This window comes from Pyricularia grisea, assembly GCF_004355905.1.
Source record: "Pyricularia grisea strain NI907 chromosome Unknown Pyricularia_grisea_NI907_Scaffold_1, whole genome shotgun sequence".
NCBI classification, from domain to species: Eukaryota; Fungi; Ascomycota; class Sordariomycetes; order Magnaporthales; family Pyriculariaceae; genus Pyricularia; species Pyricularia grisea.
The window spans coordinates 4,842,225-4,861,994 of record NW_022156716.1 but is presented as its reverse complement, the minus strand read 5'-3'; the positions used below and the strand labels follow the sequence as shown (position 1 = coordinate 4,861,994).

The following is a 19,770-nucleotide window of genomic DNA, read 5'->3' as shown; positions in this document are numbered from 1 at the left end:
TAGCAATCTGAGCTCGAGCGCGCTTCCCTTCGCCGAGCAACAAAAAAAAGTTTGAGCCCCCAAAAAGCCCGTTGATTCGGTGTTTCACCTTATGTGCCTACCTAGGTAGTTATCGTCTCCATGGTTTGCTCGCTCGTGGCTAATGGAACAAATTGAACGTGCGTAACGTCGGATTGTTTCTCTTCACCACGCCGTCTCTGAACTGATGAACTGAACGAGCTGGTCTGTTGCGACTTTTCACTTTAGCGTCATAGACTTTAAACCTGCATATCGTATTACCTACCTAGGTAGGTACCCAGTATATTGATTAGTAACTTCCCTACCAACCTGCATACTTTCTTATAGATGCCGTCGTCCGAATATTCTCAATGCTATTATAATCCCACCGATACTGCCAGATAAGGTATGTATGTTTAATTCACAAAGTACTTTGATTACTGCCGAAGCTAATCTTCCCCGCAGAATTAAAGCTGAGAAAAAAAAAAAAAGAAAAAAAAAATGAAGACAGTTGATTGCATGTTGGCCGGCAAACAAACATCCATACAACCCCTGAGAAACTTCGAATGCAGTTGGAAAGCTATGGACTTCTCCCAAACCTTTAGCCCCGCAATGCCAACCGACTCCCAAACGGTAAAGCAATCGGAGGTCAGACATTGAATTCTCCCCGGACGCTCAGACATCACGTGGAGAAGACAAAGCCCAGCAGCTAACAATCACGATGCGTCTTGCCAAAGCGCCCAGTCGTATCCTTGCGCAAGGAAGTATTTGCTCGAACTGATATAAATATTAAGTGTCGCCATCCAAGAGGCGAGCGATGATGCGATACTAGAACTAGGTGGTCTCCACCCTTTTCGATGGTTTATAAACAAGTGAAAAGTCCGCCTCACTCCTTCAGAAAAAGTAAGAAAATTTTGTTTTTTTGGAAAATGGTGCGCAGGCATCCGCCTGGGCCCGTCGTATGCCCAAGAGAATCAAGGAAAGTCAACATCGTACCGAACAAGGAAAAGAACGGGCAAAAAAAAAAAGAGGCGAACGAAAAGTACAGCCTATCAAAAAGCATCCGCGCAGAAAGCTGCGAATGTTTTGATACTCGGCCGCACCGTGGGAGCCAAAGTACATCGGGATGAGAAGTCTTTTTCGAACTGGGAAGAGGAATTGTCCAGATGCCAGAAAAACGCCAGAATGTATATACCAGAAAAAGAAGAGGTCAAAAGAATCAAATGGAAATTGCGAAAAAGCCAGTAACCGTTCCTCCCATTAATGAAATCGCGCCAGATTGGGTATATGCGTCATATCCTGTCTTTAAATGAAACTCCCTCACCACCTCAAATGTCGCTCCAGGCTGCAGAAAAGCGCCTAGGGCTAGCCATAGTTCAACTTTTACTGGCTCGGCGCTTTCAAGCAGCAGCCGTATGCAGTCTGAATTGTCTAAAGCAAAGAATGCTCAGTCGGTCCAGACCACGACCAGCTTATTGACCACCAATGCCTTGGTGGACGCTCTCGGGAGACAGGCTGGACGGGTCAACCGTATCGAACTGGACCAATTGGTTCATGTCAAGCTCGGCCTGGCTAGGCTCAACGAAAGCGGGCGAATGAGGAGGGTGCATTGGCAGGGTGATGGCATGCTTAGAGTACATGTCGTTCAGACTGTGGCCATCATCCGAGATTGCCGACGAGTCGCCGCCGTGATAAATGTCGGCCGAGGCGCTGCGGCCCAGCATGGACATGGGAGGGGATTGATCGACAATTGCCGGGTCTCCACCAGAGAACGAGATAGGCGAGACTGACTGGGGAACATTCAGGTTCGTAGCGTTCATCATGGGCGAGAGGAAAGTGCTGCTGTAGGGCGTGTTGAAGTTGGACGCGGGTAGCGGGGTGTTCTCAGGCGGCTGGGAAAAGAAAGACGGGCTGTTGTACTCCGAGGGTGAAGGAGCGGTTGTTGCCGACATGGGATATTGGCGCATATCGAGTCCAAAACCAGCTTGCGTATCGATGCGCAGGCCAGGGCCGGTAGGCGAAAGAGCGTGCGGCTGCTGAGGCACTGGAGCATAGATGTTGGGGCTATGCGGCTGCGGCTGAGCCTCTCCAGGGTGCTGGATATAGAATGAAGGCATCGGGGTTTGCAGCATGGAAAAGTCGACGGCGATCGGCACGGAGCGACTACGCTGTCTCTTGTGGCCAGGACCACGCATAACATGGTGTGCTGGTGAGATGCCCCACTGGGACTCCTGGAATAATCCGACATGCGGTTGCGCAAAGTTGGGCTGGGATGATGGCCTGTTGGTGGGTGAGACTGGAGCAGACACAGGCATGCCACCGTGAGCCATCGGGTCGGGGTGGTAGGCCATCGTGTTGTGACGGTTCATGAACGAGTCGAGGGATACAAGCTTGGCGAGCTGACCGCTGAGCACCTTGGGGTTGCCGCCGAGGTGGTGGACGAGACATTGAGATGCCTGTTGGTCCTCGGTAAAGTCGCCACACTGGAAGAAGCCATTCGAGGTTGGCGACTGGTCCATGAAGAAGCTCGGGGGTCGGTTCAGCTCAATGACGATGCCTCCGACCTTGGTTGGGTCATCGGCGTTCTCTACGCATATACTCTTGATGCAAGAGAAGTGATACTCGATCTTGTAACCTGCTTGCTCGTTGTTGATGTAGTAGGTCATGGTGCACTTGTCGGGCGAGTAGAAAACAATGAGATCCATTGTGTTCTGACCAACACGTGTCCACTTTCCGATGCTCAGGGAGCGGCAAGTAAGATGGTGAATCACTGCGGCCGGTTAGCATCACCGATGAACCCGTTGCGTGTATCGCGTGCATTGTGTTTTAGACTTACCAACTTTGCTGGGCCCGCCCTGCTCTCCCGCCATGAGCATGTTTCCATGGCCATATGGCATCATGCCACGGCCGAGGAAGGCACCAGGAAATCCCTTTCCAGACTCCATAGCCTGCATAGCGAGATACGTGCGCATCGACTCCGGTATGCTGTCAATATCTTCGCCGGTCTCCAGGCTCTTCTTGGCCATCAACTTGATCTTGGCGCGCCTGAATCGTGTGTGAAATGGTTAGCAAAGCTCTAAATCAAAACCATCGACTGAGACAGGGATCTTACCTGTTCTGGAACCAAATCTGGACAGACCTCTCGGTCATGTTGATTTCCTCAGCTATCCTATCACGAACAGTTGCTGTGGGTGTAGGGTTCTTGGCGAACTCCTGCTCCAGGGTCGTCAGCTGGTCCTGGGTAGCTCGCTGGCGCTTCTGGTTCTTTTGCTGTTGCGTCAGGGTGCTCTTTCGCGGCGGGCGGCGAGAAGCCGAGTTCGGGTTGGCGGGCGTTGAGGGCGATGGTGTCTCGTTGAGCTCGCCAGGGGCGGCCGAGACGGGTGATGGGATCGAGACCTCCATGTTGGAGCCAGTTTCAATCTTGAGAGAGCCGGCCTCGCCTAGAGAGACGGGGCCCATGGGCATATTAACCTCAGTAGCCATTTGTTGCGCGTCGAAACTGCGATATCAAGCGTGTGAAAGTAAACGGCGGTCGAGGGCTGAAGGTCAAATTGGGCCGGTTGCTTCCAGTGCCAACTTTCAAACAGCTCTTATTAGGTGTTCCCAAGTTCCTGATAGATCCGAGGCGATGTGTCGTAACCAGCACGTAGAGTAGTTCGTTCGGGATCGAGGGTTTGTTGTTGATAGGGAATAGGGAGTATTGTGGTGGTTAGGCAGGTAGGCAGTTATCCTTTCTCGTTCCAAAGCTGAAGGAGCGTGGTGCTGGTCCAGCAAAGAGACGGACAGGCAACAATGTCGAATGACAGTATTGACTACAGGGGGCCTCGTATAATGGAGCCTCACGGTAGTTAATATTCGCGAAGAGTCGATGAAGCCGACAAGGAATGAAATGGTATCCCGGAGAGAGTGACGGGATCCAGACGTGGCTAGGAAAAATTAATTTGATATCAAAGGATTGACTGAGGTGAGCAAAAGAAGAATAAAAGGATTGAAGGGGGTAGGAGGGGAGAAAAAAAAAACAGAACGGTCGAAACGTGTGGTGGGCTGGCGATCACGACGAGACGAGAAGAAGAGGGAAAGGCGAAGAGACGTCTGTAAAAGGGGGGCGGCGAGCATCGGGTGGAAAAGTCAAAAAGGGTAAGGACAACAGGAGCCAACCAGGAGCCACCTTGGAGTCAGGGTGCGGATGGAGAACGGCGGGCAAGAATGGACGTCCCTGCTAAAAAAAGGAAAAAGAAAAAGAAAACCGACGGACTGGAGTGGAGGGCGGCTCACACATCGGACCCCTGTCGGCCTAGCGCCCAGTTGGTGCTGTGCTGTACTGTACAAGTACTGTCTTGTGGTGTGGTGTGGTGTGTTGTGTTGTCCCCACTGCCACCAAAACAACAGAAAACCCGCGCGGCCTCGAGTGACAGTCCCTACCTATACTGTACTAGTGAAAATGGCAAGCACGCAGGTGTGAACGAATGGTGAAAGATGCCTGCTTGGTGCCTGTCCAGGGAAGAGATCGGCCAAGATGGGAGTCAAGTGACATCTGCATGCGGTGATGGCAGAAAAAGGGGATGGATAGACATGCAGGCGGCAGCCAGTCTCAGTGTACGGATATAGGTTTATCGCTACAACGGTTATAGGTACATGTTCACCATTATTCAACGGCCAGATTGATTAAGGTAGGCCTGAAACTCTTTAGCTGGAGCATCCGACAGCAATACAGTACAATTCTACCACTAGACAAAGTCAAACAAACATGCAATAATGATAATAATACTAACAAACAAATGAAAAAGGACAAAAGTATCATGAACCAAAATAAAAAGGTTCCAGACTAGGTAGCTTAGCTAGCTCCTGATGTCAGCCAAACGCCAGCCATGCTAAAGAACCCAAGCTCGTGCCTGCAGCAGCGCGTGAACGAGCGCGCCGGTGTGGCCAGGCTTGCAGACTTCAAGTCGACTGGGATGTGTGGCGTGGCGTCAGAAAAAAAAAAGGGTGAACAGGGCCTGGCACACCCCGAACCGAAGAAAAAGACGAAAAAAAAAAAAAAAAAAAAAAAAAAAAAAAAAAAAAAAAAGAATCAGAGACGGCCCATCCGGACGCACAGTGCGGTACCTGACCAATTGACACCCACCCACCTTTTGGGTAACCGACCCAAAGAGCGGACGTGAGACCCCCCTTTTTAGACGGAAAAAGATGGGATGACAGCCCCCCAGTTGTGCAAGGACGCGTTGTAAAGAAGAAGCCGGGGCTTTGTATCACTAGTAAGTCCATTGAATGAAGGTTGACAAATGTTCGTGCTAGCGGATGATACACATCTTTGAGGGTTGGGAAACATTGTTGAGAACACAGTAATCGTACTTTACCCATCGGACCGCAACGGAAGTTTGTTTCGCAGGGTTAATGGATGGTGGATGACTCTCTCAAGGATGGAACTATGTGCTTACGGCATTTTTGCTCGTGACCTGCCTGATGATCCAAGGGAGATCTCGGGAGCCACGACATTTGCAGTTACTAGAAATCGACTTCTAGGCCTGAGAGACAACAAACAACGACATATCACAGATGGCAGATGCCAGGCCAGGCTTCTCCCTTGTGCAATATGGTACAAGAATCACATGTATCTACCGAATAAAATCCAAGCATTGCCCATGTAAATAAAAGTCAAGGGGATTGACGGTCGTCCCCTCTTTTCGATGATGGGTTTTGTTGCAAAGGACGACGTACCGACAAGACTGGTAGAATTCGAGGTTTTCAGGGGGCCAGTTCTGCATCATTGGATCCGGGGCTTGACCTCCAGGGATACATTTGCACTTCATGCAACCGTAAACACAGAGCACATCGCCTACATATGTGCTCTACAGACACCATCATGCAGCGGAGCAATTAATTGCGGAGATAATGTTTATTGGTCACTATGTCTTTTCAGCTTACCCACACGCATCAACGTCACGACGGCCGCGGTCTTGTATGGTACTAGACCGTGTAGTCGGGCAGCTGAAGTGCCACCGCGTACGGGTTTGACTATGGGGCCAGAAAACAGATTACAACCTAGGTGGGATGAAGGTACTTGAGATGCGTTCACCTGGTATGTGCATAGTTCTAGTTCTCTCTTTCACTCTCCCCCCCTCTTTCATGATCGGGTCTCTCTCTCTTTTTTTTTTTTTTTTACGAAGCTGTTTTTCTTTTGTCATCTAATCCCAATCGAAGAGGTACGACGTAGGTGTACGAAGTAAGTTTTACCGGTACCCAAAACATGGGACGGGCTTCTAGAAGACTTTGCAAGCATAAGGATTGTATTGTACGTACGTATCTTGCAGTGGTCTGATTTTAAACCTCGCGCCTTGTTAAAAAGAAAGTTCTAGTTATGCCTTTTCCAATGATTTACACTTTGCTTTGCATGGCAGTATTTTGTGCAGCAACCTGCAAGCCTAGTATCTTTTTTTTTCTCCTTACGAAGGAACACCTGCCAAGATAAGCGCTATAGGCAAGCAAGTAAGATCGGCCTCCTTCTACTGCGCGGATAATCCTCCACCAAGGCAAAACGCCCAAGCCCCGCGACGATTCCACAACCGCGCCAGAAGCTGCTCCGAGCTTTCGGGGCCGTCGTCAGGGGTTTTACTCGTCTGCACCATCGGTTCTGCTATACCATTTAGGTGTGCGCCTCTTTTTATTTTATTTTTTGATCCGAAGCCCAGTGAAGAGAAACGCTATGCAGGATACGGCAGAAAAAAAAAAGTTGTGAAAATGTGTAGGTGAATGGTGGGCAAAACCACAAAAGTAAAAGAAAATCAGAAATTAACCCCAAAAAAATAAAACAATACGAAGTAAAATACGGGGAAGAAAACGACTTGAACGTGGGCTGCTTTGCTATCAGGGCCTGATTCAATGAGGGGAAAGCACTGAGCATGCACGTCAAGCAACCCCGTCAAGCCAGTGGGATCAACCCCTATGGCAAGGAAACCCCGTGCTCCAAAGACGATCAGCTTGACCGCCGCTCTCCATCCTTTCCAAAACAGAGTCAGAGGCGGAGAAGACACGACGTCGGTTCAATCGGCTCATGCTCCGCCGCCCAGCCACACTTTTTAGAGTAACGGTACTGTGTCGTAGTAAATTGATTCCCCAACGCACAGGGAAAAAATGGAAAGGGGGATTAGAATTTGGGATATCCTCAGCCGTCTTTTATCCAAAAGGGTCGATTATTGAAGAACGTCCCAATGATGAAATGGTTTTCATCCTGGCTTTAAGACGGCGGCCTTGATGGTGTGATGAGAAAGCCGGCTTGTGGGCTGGTCAGTCCGGGAAAGGAGGCGGACGTGTCGCGTGGAGCCAGTCGTCGACGCCTTGTTTTTCCTCTCAATTCCTTTTCCATCCATGTCCGAATGTTCTCTCACCAGTGCAAAGTTTCTTGTTGGACAAAAAAAAAAAAGGCCACAAAAGAAAACAAAAAGCGGGAGCAAGAAAGGGGCGCGTTGGGGTGGAAAGGCTCACGCTTTACTGCCAAGGCTATAGCCAAGACCCCAACGTGGGGTTTGTCTTCCGTTACCTCCAGTCATAAGGTCACATTATGCCCGCTCATCGACGTTTGTCGCAACTCTCGAGCCCGACAGGCCGATAAGACAGCGAAAGTGGGCGTGAGTTACGCAAGGGTTCACCTACGGACTTGTCATGGTGTCACTCCCAAACAAGTTTTGAATTGAAGAGCACAAGAGGGGGAGGCCATATACAACAATAAAAAGAGCAGGAGAAAAATAAACAAACAACCCAAAAAAAAAAAAAAAAAATGCGCAGCAGAGGCACAGATACACAAATCCGATTACCCACAGTACGGGGTACCTTGCGTAGCAGAATTCTACGATACATGGTCGGGGCTACTGTAACGACCTTGGAGGCGGCCACGAACCACAGAAAACTCGCGTGCAACCGCCCAACCCCCTGTTCGTTCGTACCTTGCATTCTGCATGCATGAATGACCGTCAGGTACACTGTGCTCCCCCAAAACGACGGAGCATCATGCATTGCTCACTGCTGTGCATTTTCTCCATTGCCATTGCATTTCTGATCGTGTGTGGCTCTGCTGTTGGTTCCTCCTGAGAAAAAAAAGGGAGCTGAAAATGTGCCGGCTCCATGTCTCTCCGTCCCGATCTTATCGGCACGGTCCAAGATGGCCGGCCAGGCCTGCTTCATCCTACCTACCAAGCTGCCTACCAAGCTACCTACCATAGTACGTACTTACCTATGTGCCGGTAGAGGTAGGTAGGGTTGTTTGCCGTTGCCTACCATAGAAGCGCCGCTTTGGGGGCGTTTGATGCAATGCAATCAATAGAGCCGTTTGCTTGCTTACTTTTCTAGGCCATGTTGACATCATTGATAGACACAGTCAGCAGCTGATCGGGAAGGATTTTTGGTTCTTTCCCACAAGTTGAACGCAGCCTGTCAGACAGACAAGTCAAGAGTTGACAGCCACGGAAATTTGACAACCGCGCCTCCATGCAAGTGGGCGATACGGTCGCGTACTATCTAACCTCCATTATCTTCATATGCACACTGTATCCGCCGCTGCACAACTCGTGCTGGTTAAAAAAAAAAAAAAAAAAAAAAACAGACCAGACCAGACCAAACCAGACAACAGCTTGGACAGTTCCAGGCCAGCACAGGCCAGCAAGCCAGGTATTCCTCTCCCTTACTACCTAGATAGGTACAGCTACTATACTATAGTAGGGCAGAAGACGGATCGTGTGCATGCATGATCCCCACTTTTACCCCTGAGGCTTTCTACGGACGGGTGGACAGGGACCCCCAGTTCGTTCGTCTGTTCCTTGCAGGCAGGCATTGGGAAGCCAGAACGGCACCTACCGGGTCAGGTCAGGCTCAGGTCCAAGCCCTTTTTTCCACCCACCCAACTCGCAATGCTTTCCAATTGGTCCAATGGATCCTCGTCTCCTTTTCCTGGGCTCCGAAACTTCCTCCAGTCACAACGCGTCCACATTCCTTTCCCACCAGCCCACTTTTTTTTTTTTTTTTTTGTTCTTTGTGACTGACAAGCTGGTCCCCCCCCCCTCGTCCCTATAGCTGACGTTTGTTAACGGGCAGCACCCGACGTCGTTTGTGGAATTCGATTCACGACAGGTTTGACATAGACGGACAAGCCGGTCGAAAAACAGAAGATAGAAGAAAACAAGGGGTGCCCATCTCTACTTTCGCAATGCTGAGGAATGTTGACGACGCAAAGTAGAGACAGGGCCTCGACTGCTCTACAAACACACATTGTGGGTATTAGGCCAGAGACCAAGAGAAATGCCGTCCTTTGGTGCCTGGTCTGTGTGGAGGCCAAGGGAGGAAGACCATCCAATTGCGGGACTCCAACCGAAAGATCCGTCATGCACGGGTCACTGTCACACTTTTTTCGACGTCGTCACCGGCTCGCTGGTTTTTCTTCATGCCAGTTTCCGATGCCTGGGCGGTTTCGAGACCTTGAACGCATTGGTCCGTCACTCCTGTGACTTGTCAATTGCACAATACCTGGTTCGCCAATCTAGGCGAAGAAGTCCAGGGCAAGGGGCAATGAGGCAAACTAACACGGTAGGTACCTGTTTAAAAGAGGAATGTGAATTGACCTGGGACGACTGAAAGGTAAAATGATGATGCCAACGGTTATCGGAGCGAGGAGAAAAAAACAATGAGAAGAAAAAAAAACGACAAGGTAAGGGTTTGCACGACAAACATCTCTGCTGACATGGAATAAAATGGTTGGTTAACGTCGTATTGTCGAACCCCAGCAAACCTTTTTCCGTGTCCTCTCTGGGCAGACAAACACCAAATCCCGATGCAGACCAGACAGGGGTCCTCGGCTGATGCTATGGAGAACTTCTCTGACGAGACGCAGAAGCAACTCGCCCAGACCCGGCCGAGAGGCCGCCCGTTTCGTCAAGCCTAGAGACAGAACCACCAACTGCAAATTCGGGGTATTGTATAATGGGAAAAGGGGTTAATCTTTAAGAAATATTTCCCCTCTCTAGGTGAATCGAACAAAAACAGGGACGGCCTGGATCTTTCCTCGGTAACAAGATATCCGCCAAACTAAACGGTGGTCATTGCTGTTGACTTTGTTGACCGTGATCGGGCGCCAAGCTTTCCCGTTGGCAACCCTTTCATCTGATGTGTGTCTACGGAGTAGCTCAGCCGTGCGCCTATATTTTTACTTGACAAAACCGAACCCTTTTTTTTCCCTTTCGGATCTAGTGGAGTCAGAATCCTTCGAGGCGCAATGGTTTTTAGCCTGCCAGTCACACCCCTTATGTTTTTTTTTTTTTTTTTTTTTTTTTTTTTCCTTGGTTTCTTCTCCCGTGGTCTAGTTCTAGACTCTAGATCTAAAAAAAAGTGTGCCACACATCTCGACTTATATGGAGTGACGCTCGAGCCAGACGACGAGGCCTCAATCTCGGTCGGCGGTGGTTCCGTTCGTTAAACTTGGAAAAAAAAATGCATCGATTGGTTATACATCACGTCACGCAGAGACCGGTTTGTAATCTTTGTTTCCCATCTTTGTGACGGCGTCTTTCGGGAGGGAAGCTTGATCTAGGGTTCCTGCTTGTTCGCTTGGTGCAAGATTTAGCCTCCCCTACGGATAACGACGTTTGTTTTCCTCCTCGGTTGGATTCTGTCTGTTTGTCAATGTAGCAGGGTTTCCTTGTATGGCTGTCCCCAGAACCGAGACTGGCATCAGTGTGGGAGAAGAGGACGCAAGGGAGAGAGAAACCCCTCAGGAAGAAAAAAAAAGTTTGAGTAAGGTTGACAACGGTACACAAGTCAGTCAGTAGCTACGGTCCTTGGTCACTATGCTTTCATATGTGGAGTCTGAGATCATGATTTTCGTTTTGTTTGTACGGCAATGCCGTCCGCGGCATTTATTGTTGCCTTCTTTCTGTAAGGAGTATCCATGAAGTAACTTCGAGAACAACTGTATCTTCCGAAACCCTGAGTCGCCTGTTATGGCTACTAGGATTTAGAACTAGGATGAGGGCTTCGGCATCAAGCAGTGAGATCAGATGAAGAGAGAAAAAAAAAAAAGAAAAAAGAAAGAAAGAAAAAAGTCGATCATGGGGGATCCCCGATGATCCGGCCAACCTGGGGTAAGAATATATTCGGGGAAGATATGACAGAAGCAAGCTTGCGGTATGTACTATAGTATATGTGGTTCAATACCACTCGATGCATGTTCCCCCGCCTCCTGACCGTGGGTAACCTGAGCGGATAATCTGGCTACGCAGGTATCCCATCTTGGCATGTAAACCCGCCAATTCTAATTCCGGCTCAGATAGTCGGCCTTGTATAGAGAACCGAACAAGGGTTTGCGTGTCTGTGTGTGTATATGTTGTATATCGGTACATACCTACCTAGTCAGGCAGACCAAGAAAAGAAAATCAGAGATCCCGCATGACCTCGCCAACAGCTCTGGCAGCCAATCTCTTCCTCTGTTCCTCTGGCAAACTACCACCCATTTCCCGGACTGCGAGCAGCTTGCGCATCATGGCCTCAACCTTCTCGACGTCCTCTTGCCCGATGTCGTCCTCCGTCTCCTGCCCTTGAGACTCCTTTGCGCTGTGCCCTTCTCCTGATGATGAACCTGGCTTGTCTGCCACGTCTTTCTGTAACTTGCTCGATCCTTCAAGCGAAGAAGCCTCGTTTGCTATCCTCATGTCTTCGGCATCCGCCTCGGCATCGACCCCGGAACTCCAGATGGCTCGCTTGAGGCCCTCAAAGTCGGCCTTGTCAAAGCCAAAACTCAGGCTCGCCGGATCCAGGTCTGTGCTCCTCCTCCTCTGGGCCGCTCGGCTTGCTGCCTCTTCAAAGTCGCCAAACTCATCCGAAGATTCCAGGCCCATAAAGTCATCATAATCGTCATCACCCAGCCCCGTGCCATCCGCGTCTAGGTCGAGAGCCCAGTCGTTGGACTCCAGAGCCTCCAGGACCCGTGGAATCCCCGTCTTTTCTGTCGTGTGCAATCGTTGATGTCAGTCTCAGTATCCCCACGCGACCCCCATTGGGACCGTTTCATCCAGCCCTGGCCGTCTCAAAAACGCCCTTTCACTTACCGCCAAACTCATTCCTTCCCTTATCCCCACCGCCGCCCTTCGCATGCACAAATTCCAGCCCAGCCTCGCCGCAAGCCTCCTCCCAGTCGCCGAGCACATCACCAGCATCAGGTCCGACCTCGCCGAAACCGACAGCGAGCCCGACACCGTCCCACTCCCAGCCGCCCAGACCCTCTCTCATCACCCTGCCCACCGCTTCGACGAGCTCCCGCCCTTTGCTGGCACCGCCCTCCTCCTTCTCCCCCTTGACCGAGAAGACGACCGCGACCCCGCCCAGCACCCCCAGCACCTCCCTCGCCTCGGCGCCGAGGAACGTGTCGGCCCACTCGCCCGGAGCGGCCGGCGTGTCGAGCCACACGGGCACCTCTGCGCTGTAGTAGGCCGTCTTGAGCGTCAGAGCGTGCGTCGTGCCCGCCAATCCACCACCACCACCACCTCCTCCTCCTCCTCCTCCTCCTGTGCTACCACTGCCGCCACCGCCGCTGCTTCCATCCCCTTCTTCTCCTCCCGTAGTCTCCGGCAGTGCTGTCGGCAACGGCGTCGGATGGCTGCCGGTCAGGTCCTTGATGAATTTGCTGAGAAGCTCCGCCTCGCTCTCCAACGAGACCGCCAGGATGCGGCGGGGGTTTGTGATTTCCATGATGAGGTGGAAATCGATGGAGTAAGTAACAGTAGGGGTTTTTTCTTTTTTGGACAGATAAAAGACCAAACGGCCGAAAAACAGAAACAAAACAAAAGAAAGCGTATTGATTTTGTTTGGATTTTATGTTTCAATACCTGATATTCGACGTTGACGATTGCCGTTCGTGGTTAGTCAGACTACTATGGAAAAGTGTATCTGAAACCGTAGTGGGGTAATTTCTAATTGTTCGCCCTCAGCGTCACTCCCCAAAAGAAAACCTTCCACGGACAAAGTCAGCGAATGGGTTGATTAGGTACTCACCTCATTCACACGCTGCATTTTATACCGTATCAATTTCTATACTATATAGATTCATACTTGATTCCCACACCTGGCTTAGGTTTCCTTTCTTTGGTAGTCCGAAATACTGATAAACAGCAAGGATCCTGGCGTGTATATATGTATGTACACACGCTGAATACGAATTGTCTATTTCCACTTACAAAAATGCTCTGTCCTATCACACTATTGACAAATGCTGTTTTCACTCTCAGAGATGCTTACTACGAGAGGATTGGGAGCCGGAATTAAGATCTATATCCCGACAGGAGGGGAGTCAAGGAAGAAAAAAAAAAAAAGGAAAAAAAAAGCTAATTACGAATATGCTGGTTGATGCCCAATCAGGGAACCCAAACTTTTTTTTTTAAAAAAAAGTGCACTGTTGAGAAAGTTTATATAATTTGCTTTTAATTTCGAAGAACATAGAAAATTCGAGCATACTCTAATGCGCTAGTAATAATACAACCAACTCCTTTCTGCCGCTCTGCATTACTCCTTTCTTGAGTAGCAGTCATAAAATCAACCGCTCCTATAAGCCAGCAAGCCAGCCAGCTGCTGCCCGTAATGCAACACTGTCAGGCGCCAAGACGCCCTCACTCATGTTGCCAATACCCGCCTCGGGGATGACATCGGTGGTATCACGATCATCGTAGTTGCTAGCCTTGCAGATATGCAAAGTTGCGCTGGCATCCTTATTTTCAAGGAAGCACTGGTTCGGATGATGATTCTCTTCTTCCCAACCCTCATTGGCAACTTTGGCGCTTGACGTTGGCTCCCCATCGCTTACCCATGGCTGGGAAGAGTGACCCGCGAAGCCACTGCTGGTTCTTGGACATGTTGTCCTGTTAAGAACCTCTGTTGCTGCGTTGCCCGAGCAGCCATCCTATGGAGCGGCATCGGCAGCTTCGTCATCAACGTCGATGAGTTTCTTCGCGTCGAAAGCCTTCTTCGCAGCCTTGGCGAGCAACTCTGTGTCGCCACTCATGTCACACATGCTCTTGAAACTGCCTCCTTCGCCCTTGCGCATGAGCTCCCACGGGTGGGCATACTCGACAACCTCTCCCTTGTCCAACACCAAAACCTTGTCGTAATCTGCAATCGTCTGCAGGCGGTGAGCAATCGTGATGATGGTAGTATCCTTCATCTCGCGGATAGTGTCCTGGATCTTGCTGTCGGTAGCGTAGTCGATGGATGCCGTTGCCTCGTCCATGACCAAAACACGAGGCTCCTTCAGCAGAGCGCGGGCCAGGCAAAGAAGCTGACGTTGACCTTGCGACAGATTCGATCCCGACTCGGAAACCTTGGACGAGAGATTAAGGAATATGTTTTTGTTGCTCGCGCCCCCTGGTGTGGTTGGTGAAGCTGGTACGACAGGCGAGGCATCGGCGGTAGGGATAGCTTCGTCAGGTCCAATAAGCTGCACACGTTGCAGCGACTTATAAATCTGCTCGTCGGTAAACAAATGAAATGGGTCCAAATTGGACCGAATAGTACCCGTAAAGAGGGTTGGCTCTTGAGGAACGATAGTAATAGCCTCGCGCAAGTCGCGCAGGCCGATGAGTCCGATGTCAATGCCGTCAATCAGGATTTTACCACCATCAGCCTCAAGGGCTCTGAAGATGGCCAGCGCCAGAGAACTCTTTCCAGCACCCGTTCGTCCAACAATACCGACCTTCTCTTGGGGAGAGATCTTGAACGTAACGTTGCGCAGGACAGGGTCTAACTCCTTGCGGTAACTGGTAGTGTAGTTGATAAACTCAACTGACCCTTGGGCTGGCCAGTTCTGCGGCGGCCTATTGTTTTCACAGATGGGCGCTGCCTCCTGTTCGACCTCAAGGTACTCCTTAATACGCTCGACTGCGTTCATGTTCTGCTCGTTGATCGAGTACAACCGCACCAGCCACAGTATGTTCTCGGCGAATCCGATGGCGTAACTCAAAGAAATACCAGCCCATCCTGCGTCGATGACTCCTATACTGAGGATAACAAAGACACCGGCGAAGAAGGAAAGGAAATCACCCAAGAGATCAGTACGGAAGGCAAGCCATCTGTTCGTAGCCCAGAGGTAAATCATGGGTCGCAGCTGGCCATTGATGTGGGTCAGGTTGTCTCTGACGAATCGACGCTCATCACCGTAAGCTCGAATGGTAGTGACGCCACTGAAAGTGATGTTGTTAGCTATTAATTGCTCCGGTGTTTTGCTTTGGCAGCTTTCCTGTCAGATTTTGAGAACCAGCATAAGAACTTACCTCAAGGTCTCGCCAAACTGTTGGAACAATGGGCTACGCTGTACGGACTCTAGGCGCTTCAGATCTCGTGATGAAGTCAGGTAGAACTTGGCCAGCAAAATGTATGCCATTGTGATAAAGACGGCGGCGATGAGGAATCCAGGGGTGATCGAGGCAATCAGCACAACAGTCACTGTGATGCCCAGGGCGCAGCTCAAAATTCCGATGGCGATTGGCGCCACTTCCTGGTCGACAGCTTCCATATCCTTTGAGAACCTGTTCATCATTTGACCCAGCGGCTGCAGAAATTCCGAGTTAGCGCGCCTAGCCAGGATACTGGAAATGTACATAGTATTTGAGTAGACGCAAATAAAGTTTTCTGTAAACATACCGTGACATCAAAGAATCTGAACTTGGCACGGGTGACGGCGCCCAGCAGACGTGTATGTATCTTGGCTGACGCAGTGAGCGACCCGAAAAAGATCCAAAGATCACGGAGGAATGCCGTTAGAGAACCCGCAAGACCGATGATCGCGAGGATGACGAGGTAGTACTGTGCATTGACTTCGGAGTTGACAACAATGTCAAGAGCCGTAGCGTTGCCATTCCTGGCCAGCTGATCCTTGACATAGGTTTGCACAGGCACCATGTACGTGGGGGCAAAGGACTGAGTGCCGTAGGTGTGCGAGCTGGTCGCGATGGGAACGCTGGAAACCTCGGTGGTGTACTGGCTTGCCCACTCCTTGATCCAAAGGTTAGACGCAAGATCGCCGGCCTGCTGAGATACGAAGATGCAGGCCGCAACGACCCAGAACCACCAAGACCCCATGGAGGCCAGGTATAGCTTCATAACAGGCCATTTAACCGCACCTGTAGCCTTTGTCTCTTCCATGGCGTCGGCCTTCTTCGGCTTTTTGGTGCCCTTGGGCTTGGAAAGGTGATCGTCGCCGTCAGTGTCGAGGAGTGTGTTACTACTACCCTCGCCAACGCTTGAGGGAACCCGAGAGGGAATTCTAGAGATGTTGGGGGTTTCCGACTTGGCCTTCTGGGCAATCTCCTCGCCAAGCGCTCCTGAAGTGATGACCTCCAGTGCTTTGCCTTGGTGGGTGATTCTTCCATTGTCCATGACGACTACAAAGTCGGAGTGCGGCACGCACAGCGGAATGTTATGTGTGACCATGATACAGGTTCTGTCTTTCATCAAAGGACCCCTGATGCAGTTGTTGAAGATCCACTGAGCCGTGTGCGAGTCTACAGCACTGAGACAGTCGTCCAGAAGCAAGTGCTTTGAGTTGGAATAGACGGCACGAGCCAGGGAAATGCGCTGCTTCTGGCCTCCAGAGAGTGTGATGCCCTGTTTGAACGAGATATTAGTATCGGCATGGGGGGTAAAAATAGATGAACAGGAACAGGGATAGCATACCTTCTCGCCCACCAAGGTTTCATCGCCATTGTCAAGAATTTCCAGGTCCCGTTCGAGCGCACAGGCGACAATGACATCCCGATATCTCTTTTCATCAAAGCGGGCCGAGAACAAAATGTTGTCTTTGATGCTGGCATTCACCAACCATGCTTGCTGAGCAACGTACGCGCAAGTTTCCGCAAGGCCAGTCTCGGGGTCGGGGCGAACATCTTCACGGCTCCGACCTCCGGGTAGGTAAACGCGACCCTTGAGAAGAGTCATCTCGCCAAGCAGAGCCATCAGCAAAGACGTCTTGCCCGAACCTGTGGGACCAGTAATGACATTGAGCTTGCCAATCATGAATTCGGTGTCGATGTCCAGGAGGCGGAATGCCTGAGAGCCATCTGCTTCGATGACATCTTTGCCGCCCCAGATGAAAGCAGCGTCCTTGAGGGCTATCATACGAGTTCCTTCCTCGTTAACATTGTCCTCTCCAAGTTGAATAAACTTCTCCGTCTCCTCCTCGCTCAGGAACTGCTCGATACGGTCGATCGATACCTTAGCCTCCTGAACGTGGGCCAACATGTCGCCAAGCTGGTCCAAGGGATGTCTCAAGAGCATGAAGAGCGAGATGGACGTGAATGCAATCGAGGGGTGCAAGGGGCGTTTCTCAATAGTGGTGTACACCAAGAAAGAGAAGAAGGTGATCAAGATCGGCACAGTGTTCCACACAGCAACGGCGCAAGCCCACACCATGTAGCGCGCCCTGAGTGCCTTGAGCTCCGCCTTTCGCTTCTCATCCACACTCTCGCCAAACCTGTGCTCCCAGGCAAAGTACTTGATGATGCGGATGTTCTGGAGAACTTCGTTGGTCGAGTGTATACGTTTGTCACTGCAGGCCATGATCTTCTTCTGTGTGCTGTTGAAAGCCCTGCCGAAACCAATGTTCACAGGCAGAAGCAGGACCATGACGATGAAACCAGGGATAGCGCTCAGTCCGAGAACCTGGTAAAGAAGGATGACGGAAACCAGCAGCTGAGTGGGTGCCGAGGCGAAAAGGAAATGAAGGTATGACGTGACCTCGGAGACGTTGAAGCTGTCGACTGACATCAAGTTGATGATGGTTCCGTGGTTTGCTTGTTCATCCGACGAATCGTCCTTGTCCTTGTCGCCATCTTTTCCATCTTCCGACTCGTCTTTGCCGCCAAGACAGAGCATCTTCTTGATCTTGCTTATAAAACCGCCCTTGGGCTTATCATCCTTCTTTTCGGATCCCAGAACAGTATCCTTGCCGGTAGCCGCCTTGCGCCTGAGGGCTTTGGCATAGATCTCACCGACCAGGATCGCCCGCACATTGATGCAAATCTTCCGGCCGATCCAAAGCGCACGGTTGTTTCCCAGGGACTGAATTATATCGGTAACAGGGAGTAGAATGACGTAAAGCCAAACGACGCTCCTGGGTGCACTATCCGGCTCTTCGACATACTCCAGAATGGCCTTGAGCAGCATCGTCGGGGCAAACGTGAACATGCCGGACATTACGGCCCATCCAGCTTGTGCCAGCAGATCACCCTTGAAGTAACGCAGCAAGTGCCAGTACAGCTTAGTCGTCTTCTTGACCCTTCTGTAATGAGACAGTACGGTCGCTGCCTTGTCCTTGGGCAGCAGGTTCCAGACCTTGCTCATATCGAACGGCTCCTTGTAGCCTTGCCAAACGATCTGGTTGACCCAGGAGAAGGTGAATGACGAGAAAAGTGACGCCAGATTCTCCCGAGCAGGTGGGATGCCATCCTCCCACTCAAGCAAAACGGTCTTGTTTCCCTGGCGCGTCGTGATGGCCATGAAAAAGAGCAACGAGGTCAGGGCGAACTCAACGATGACGAGGATCTGCGCCAACTTCGAGGACGGATGGATCAAGGCGGAGCGGAAAATCCCAAGCAGGAAGAGCCACTGGCAGCTGTATATGGCGGCGGTATGGTTCCAGAGGTGAGGGACGCGCCATTGTGTGTTGCCGAGGAAGAGTCGTAGGGTGGCGAGCAAAAGGACGTAAACCCATGTGGTCAGGCCAATAATTCTGCCGGCGAGCGTGTAGGATCCATGGGCATCGGGTGAGAGCATAGCGACCACGTAGATGGCCACCAAACCTGCGATGGCAAGCTCTTCGACCACTACAGATAGTGTTTGAGCAGGCGGTGTGTCCGCCTGCACGATAGAGCCTTTTGTTGTCGTCTTGACGAGGGCCAATCGGCCACCGCCGATCGCCAGGCCCTCGTCATCCTCGTCGTCCTGTGCGATCGCATCGTCGTCGGGGGAAATGTCTGTTCGATGTGCGCCGGGGCGGCTATTGTCACCGTTGGACACTGGCGCATAGGCATGTGTCGAAGCGCTTGAGCGAGGGCTCGTTAGCCGATAAATTCAGGAAGCGCGGCGAAGAACGGTTTAGAGACACCAAAGTCAAGAGTTTCACAAAGCAAACGACCGACTAGGTTATGTGCCGCATGTACCTCCATTCCATTGTTCCAATGCAAGGGGGGGTCAGCTCGGAGTAAGAGACGTACCTTTTGGACCGGGTCGCCGCATGCCGGGCGCCTCGAAAACCAAGCTTCAGGACGGATAACCCTATGACTATTGCAGGGAACAATATCCTCAGGTAGCTAAGACACGGTTAAAGAAACAAATGTCAGCTGGAGTAAACATTGGAATTGACCAGTTAGGCCGCAGCCTAGCTAGTCCCAAGGGCGAAAAGAACTCACTCATGCTGGAAACATGGCGTTAGATCATCAACCTGCCATACCGGCCACTGGCACTCTCCGACGCCACCCATCCTGTGCCCCGCTTCAGCGCGCTCTCAATCCAGACTGTAGGGCGCGCTGTTTTTCGGGGAGGGATTGTGTAATGTTGTCGCTCTTTGGGCCCCTCACAAGAGACAAAAATCAATAGAGGGCTTAGAGCAAAAGAAGACTGAGGACCAGTTGGTATTAAAAGAATGTTCGCAGATTGTGGGAGCAAGAGTGTTGACCTGCAGGAATATACTAGCTCGAAACTCAAAGGCGCCCAATCGCAGCGAATTGACTGGTTGAGTCGGCTACTGGAAAT

General features: G+C 51.0%; 5 protein-coding genes across 5 annotated transcripts; 1 reads left to right on the top strand and 4 right to left on the bottom strand.

Moving 5' to 3' along the window:
* Positions 1 to 460: 460 nt before the first annotated feature.
* Positions 461 to 4,169, bottom strand: PgNI_01479 (uncharacterized protein). The gene is made up of 3 exons (XM_031121550.1): positions 3,110 to 4,169; positions 2,834 to 3,042; positions 461 to 2,767 (listed from the first exon to the last, which is right to left on the bottom strand). Exons 1-3 carry the CDS (start codon positions 3,478 to 3,480, stop codon positions 1,470 to 1,472), a joined length of 1,878 nt encoding a protein of 625 aa, XP_030986286.1. The 5' UTR covers positions 3,481 to 4,169; the 3' UTR covers positions 461 to 1,469.
* A 3,690-nt stretch (positions 4,170 to 7,859) lies between these two features.
* Positions 7,860 to 8,353, bottom strand: PgNI_01478 (uncharacterized protein; the record flags this gene model as incomplete). Its single annotated transcript, XM_031121549.1, has 3 exons — positions 7,860 to 7,945; positions 8,040 to 8,169; positions 8,333 to 8,353. The coding sequence occupies 3 exons, from the start codon at positions 8,351 to 8,353 to the stop codon at positions 7,860 to 7,862; spliced, it is 237 nt and encodes a 78-aa protein (XP_030986287.1).
* A 1,063-nt stretch (positions 8,354 to 9,416) lies between these two features.
* Positions 9,417 to 9,974, top strand: PgNI_01477 (uncharacterized protein; the record flags this gene model as incomplete). Its single annotated transcript, XM_031121548.1, has 2 exons — positions 9,417 to 9,691; positions 9,768 to 9,974. Coding segments are annotated over exons 1-2 (231 nt in total), but the record flags the coding sequence as incomplete, so codon positions are not given.
* Positions 9,975 to 11,345: 1,371 nt separating this feature from the next.
* PgNI_01476 (uncharacterized protein) lies at positions 11,346 to 12,723 on the bottom strand (the record flags this gene model as incomplete). Its single annotated transcript, XM_031121547.1, has 2 exons — positions 11,346 to 11,980; positions 12,084 to 12,723. 2 exons carry the CDS (start codon positions 12,721 to 12,723, stop codon positions 11,412 to 11,414), a joined length of 1,209 nt encoding a protein of 402 aa, XP_030986291.1. The 3' UTR covers positions 11,346 to 11,411.
* A 704-nt stretch (positions 12,724 to 13,427) lies between these two features.
* Positions 13,428 to 19,659, bottom strand: PgNI_01475 (uncharacterized protein). Its single transcript, XM_031121546.1, has 6 exons — positions 19,428 to 19,659; positions 19,233 to 19,328; positions 16,696 to 19,060; positions 15,664 to 16,626; positions 15,294 to 15,571; positions 13,428 to 15,203 (listed from the first exon to the last, which is right to left on the bottom strand). Exons 1-6 carry the CDS (start codon positions 19,496 to 19,498, stop codon positions 13,928 to 13,930), a joined length of 5,049 nt encoding a protein of 1,682 aa, XP_030986288.1. The 5' UTR covers positions 19,499 to 19,659; the 3' UTR covers positions 13,428 to 13,927.
* Positions 19,660 to 19,770: the final 111 nt, after the last annotated feature.

Bases quoted from the DNA above. Each gene is read 5' to 3' on its own strand.
- PgNI_01479 (XM_031121550.1), bottom strand. From the start codon at position 3,480: ATGGCTACTGAGGTTAATATGCCCATGGGCCCCGTCTCTCTAGGCGAG. The intron at 3,043-3,109 runs GTAAGATCCCTG...CACACGATTCAG, and splicing joins CAGATTTGGTTCCAGAACAG to GCGCGCCAAGATCAAGTTGA. The intron at 2,768-2,833 runs GTAAGTCTAAAA...AACCGGCCGCAG, and splicing joins GGGCGGGCCCAGCAAAGTTG to TGATTCACCATCTTACTTGC.
- PgNI_01475 (XM_031121546.1), bottom strand. From the start codon at position 19,498: ATGGGTGGCGTCGGAGAGTGCCAGTGGCCGGTATGGCAGGTTGATGAT. The intron at 16,627-16,695 runs GTATGCTATCCC...TCGTTCAAACAG, and splicing joins AAACCTTGGTGGGCGAGAAG to GGCATCACACTCTCTGGAGG. The intron at 15,572-15,663 runs GTATGTTTACAG...GAATTTCTGCAG, and splicing joins TCAGATTCTTTGATGTCACG to CCGCTGGGTCAAATGATGAA.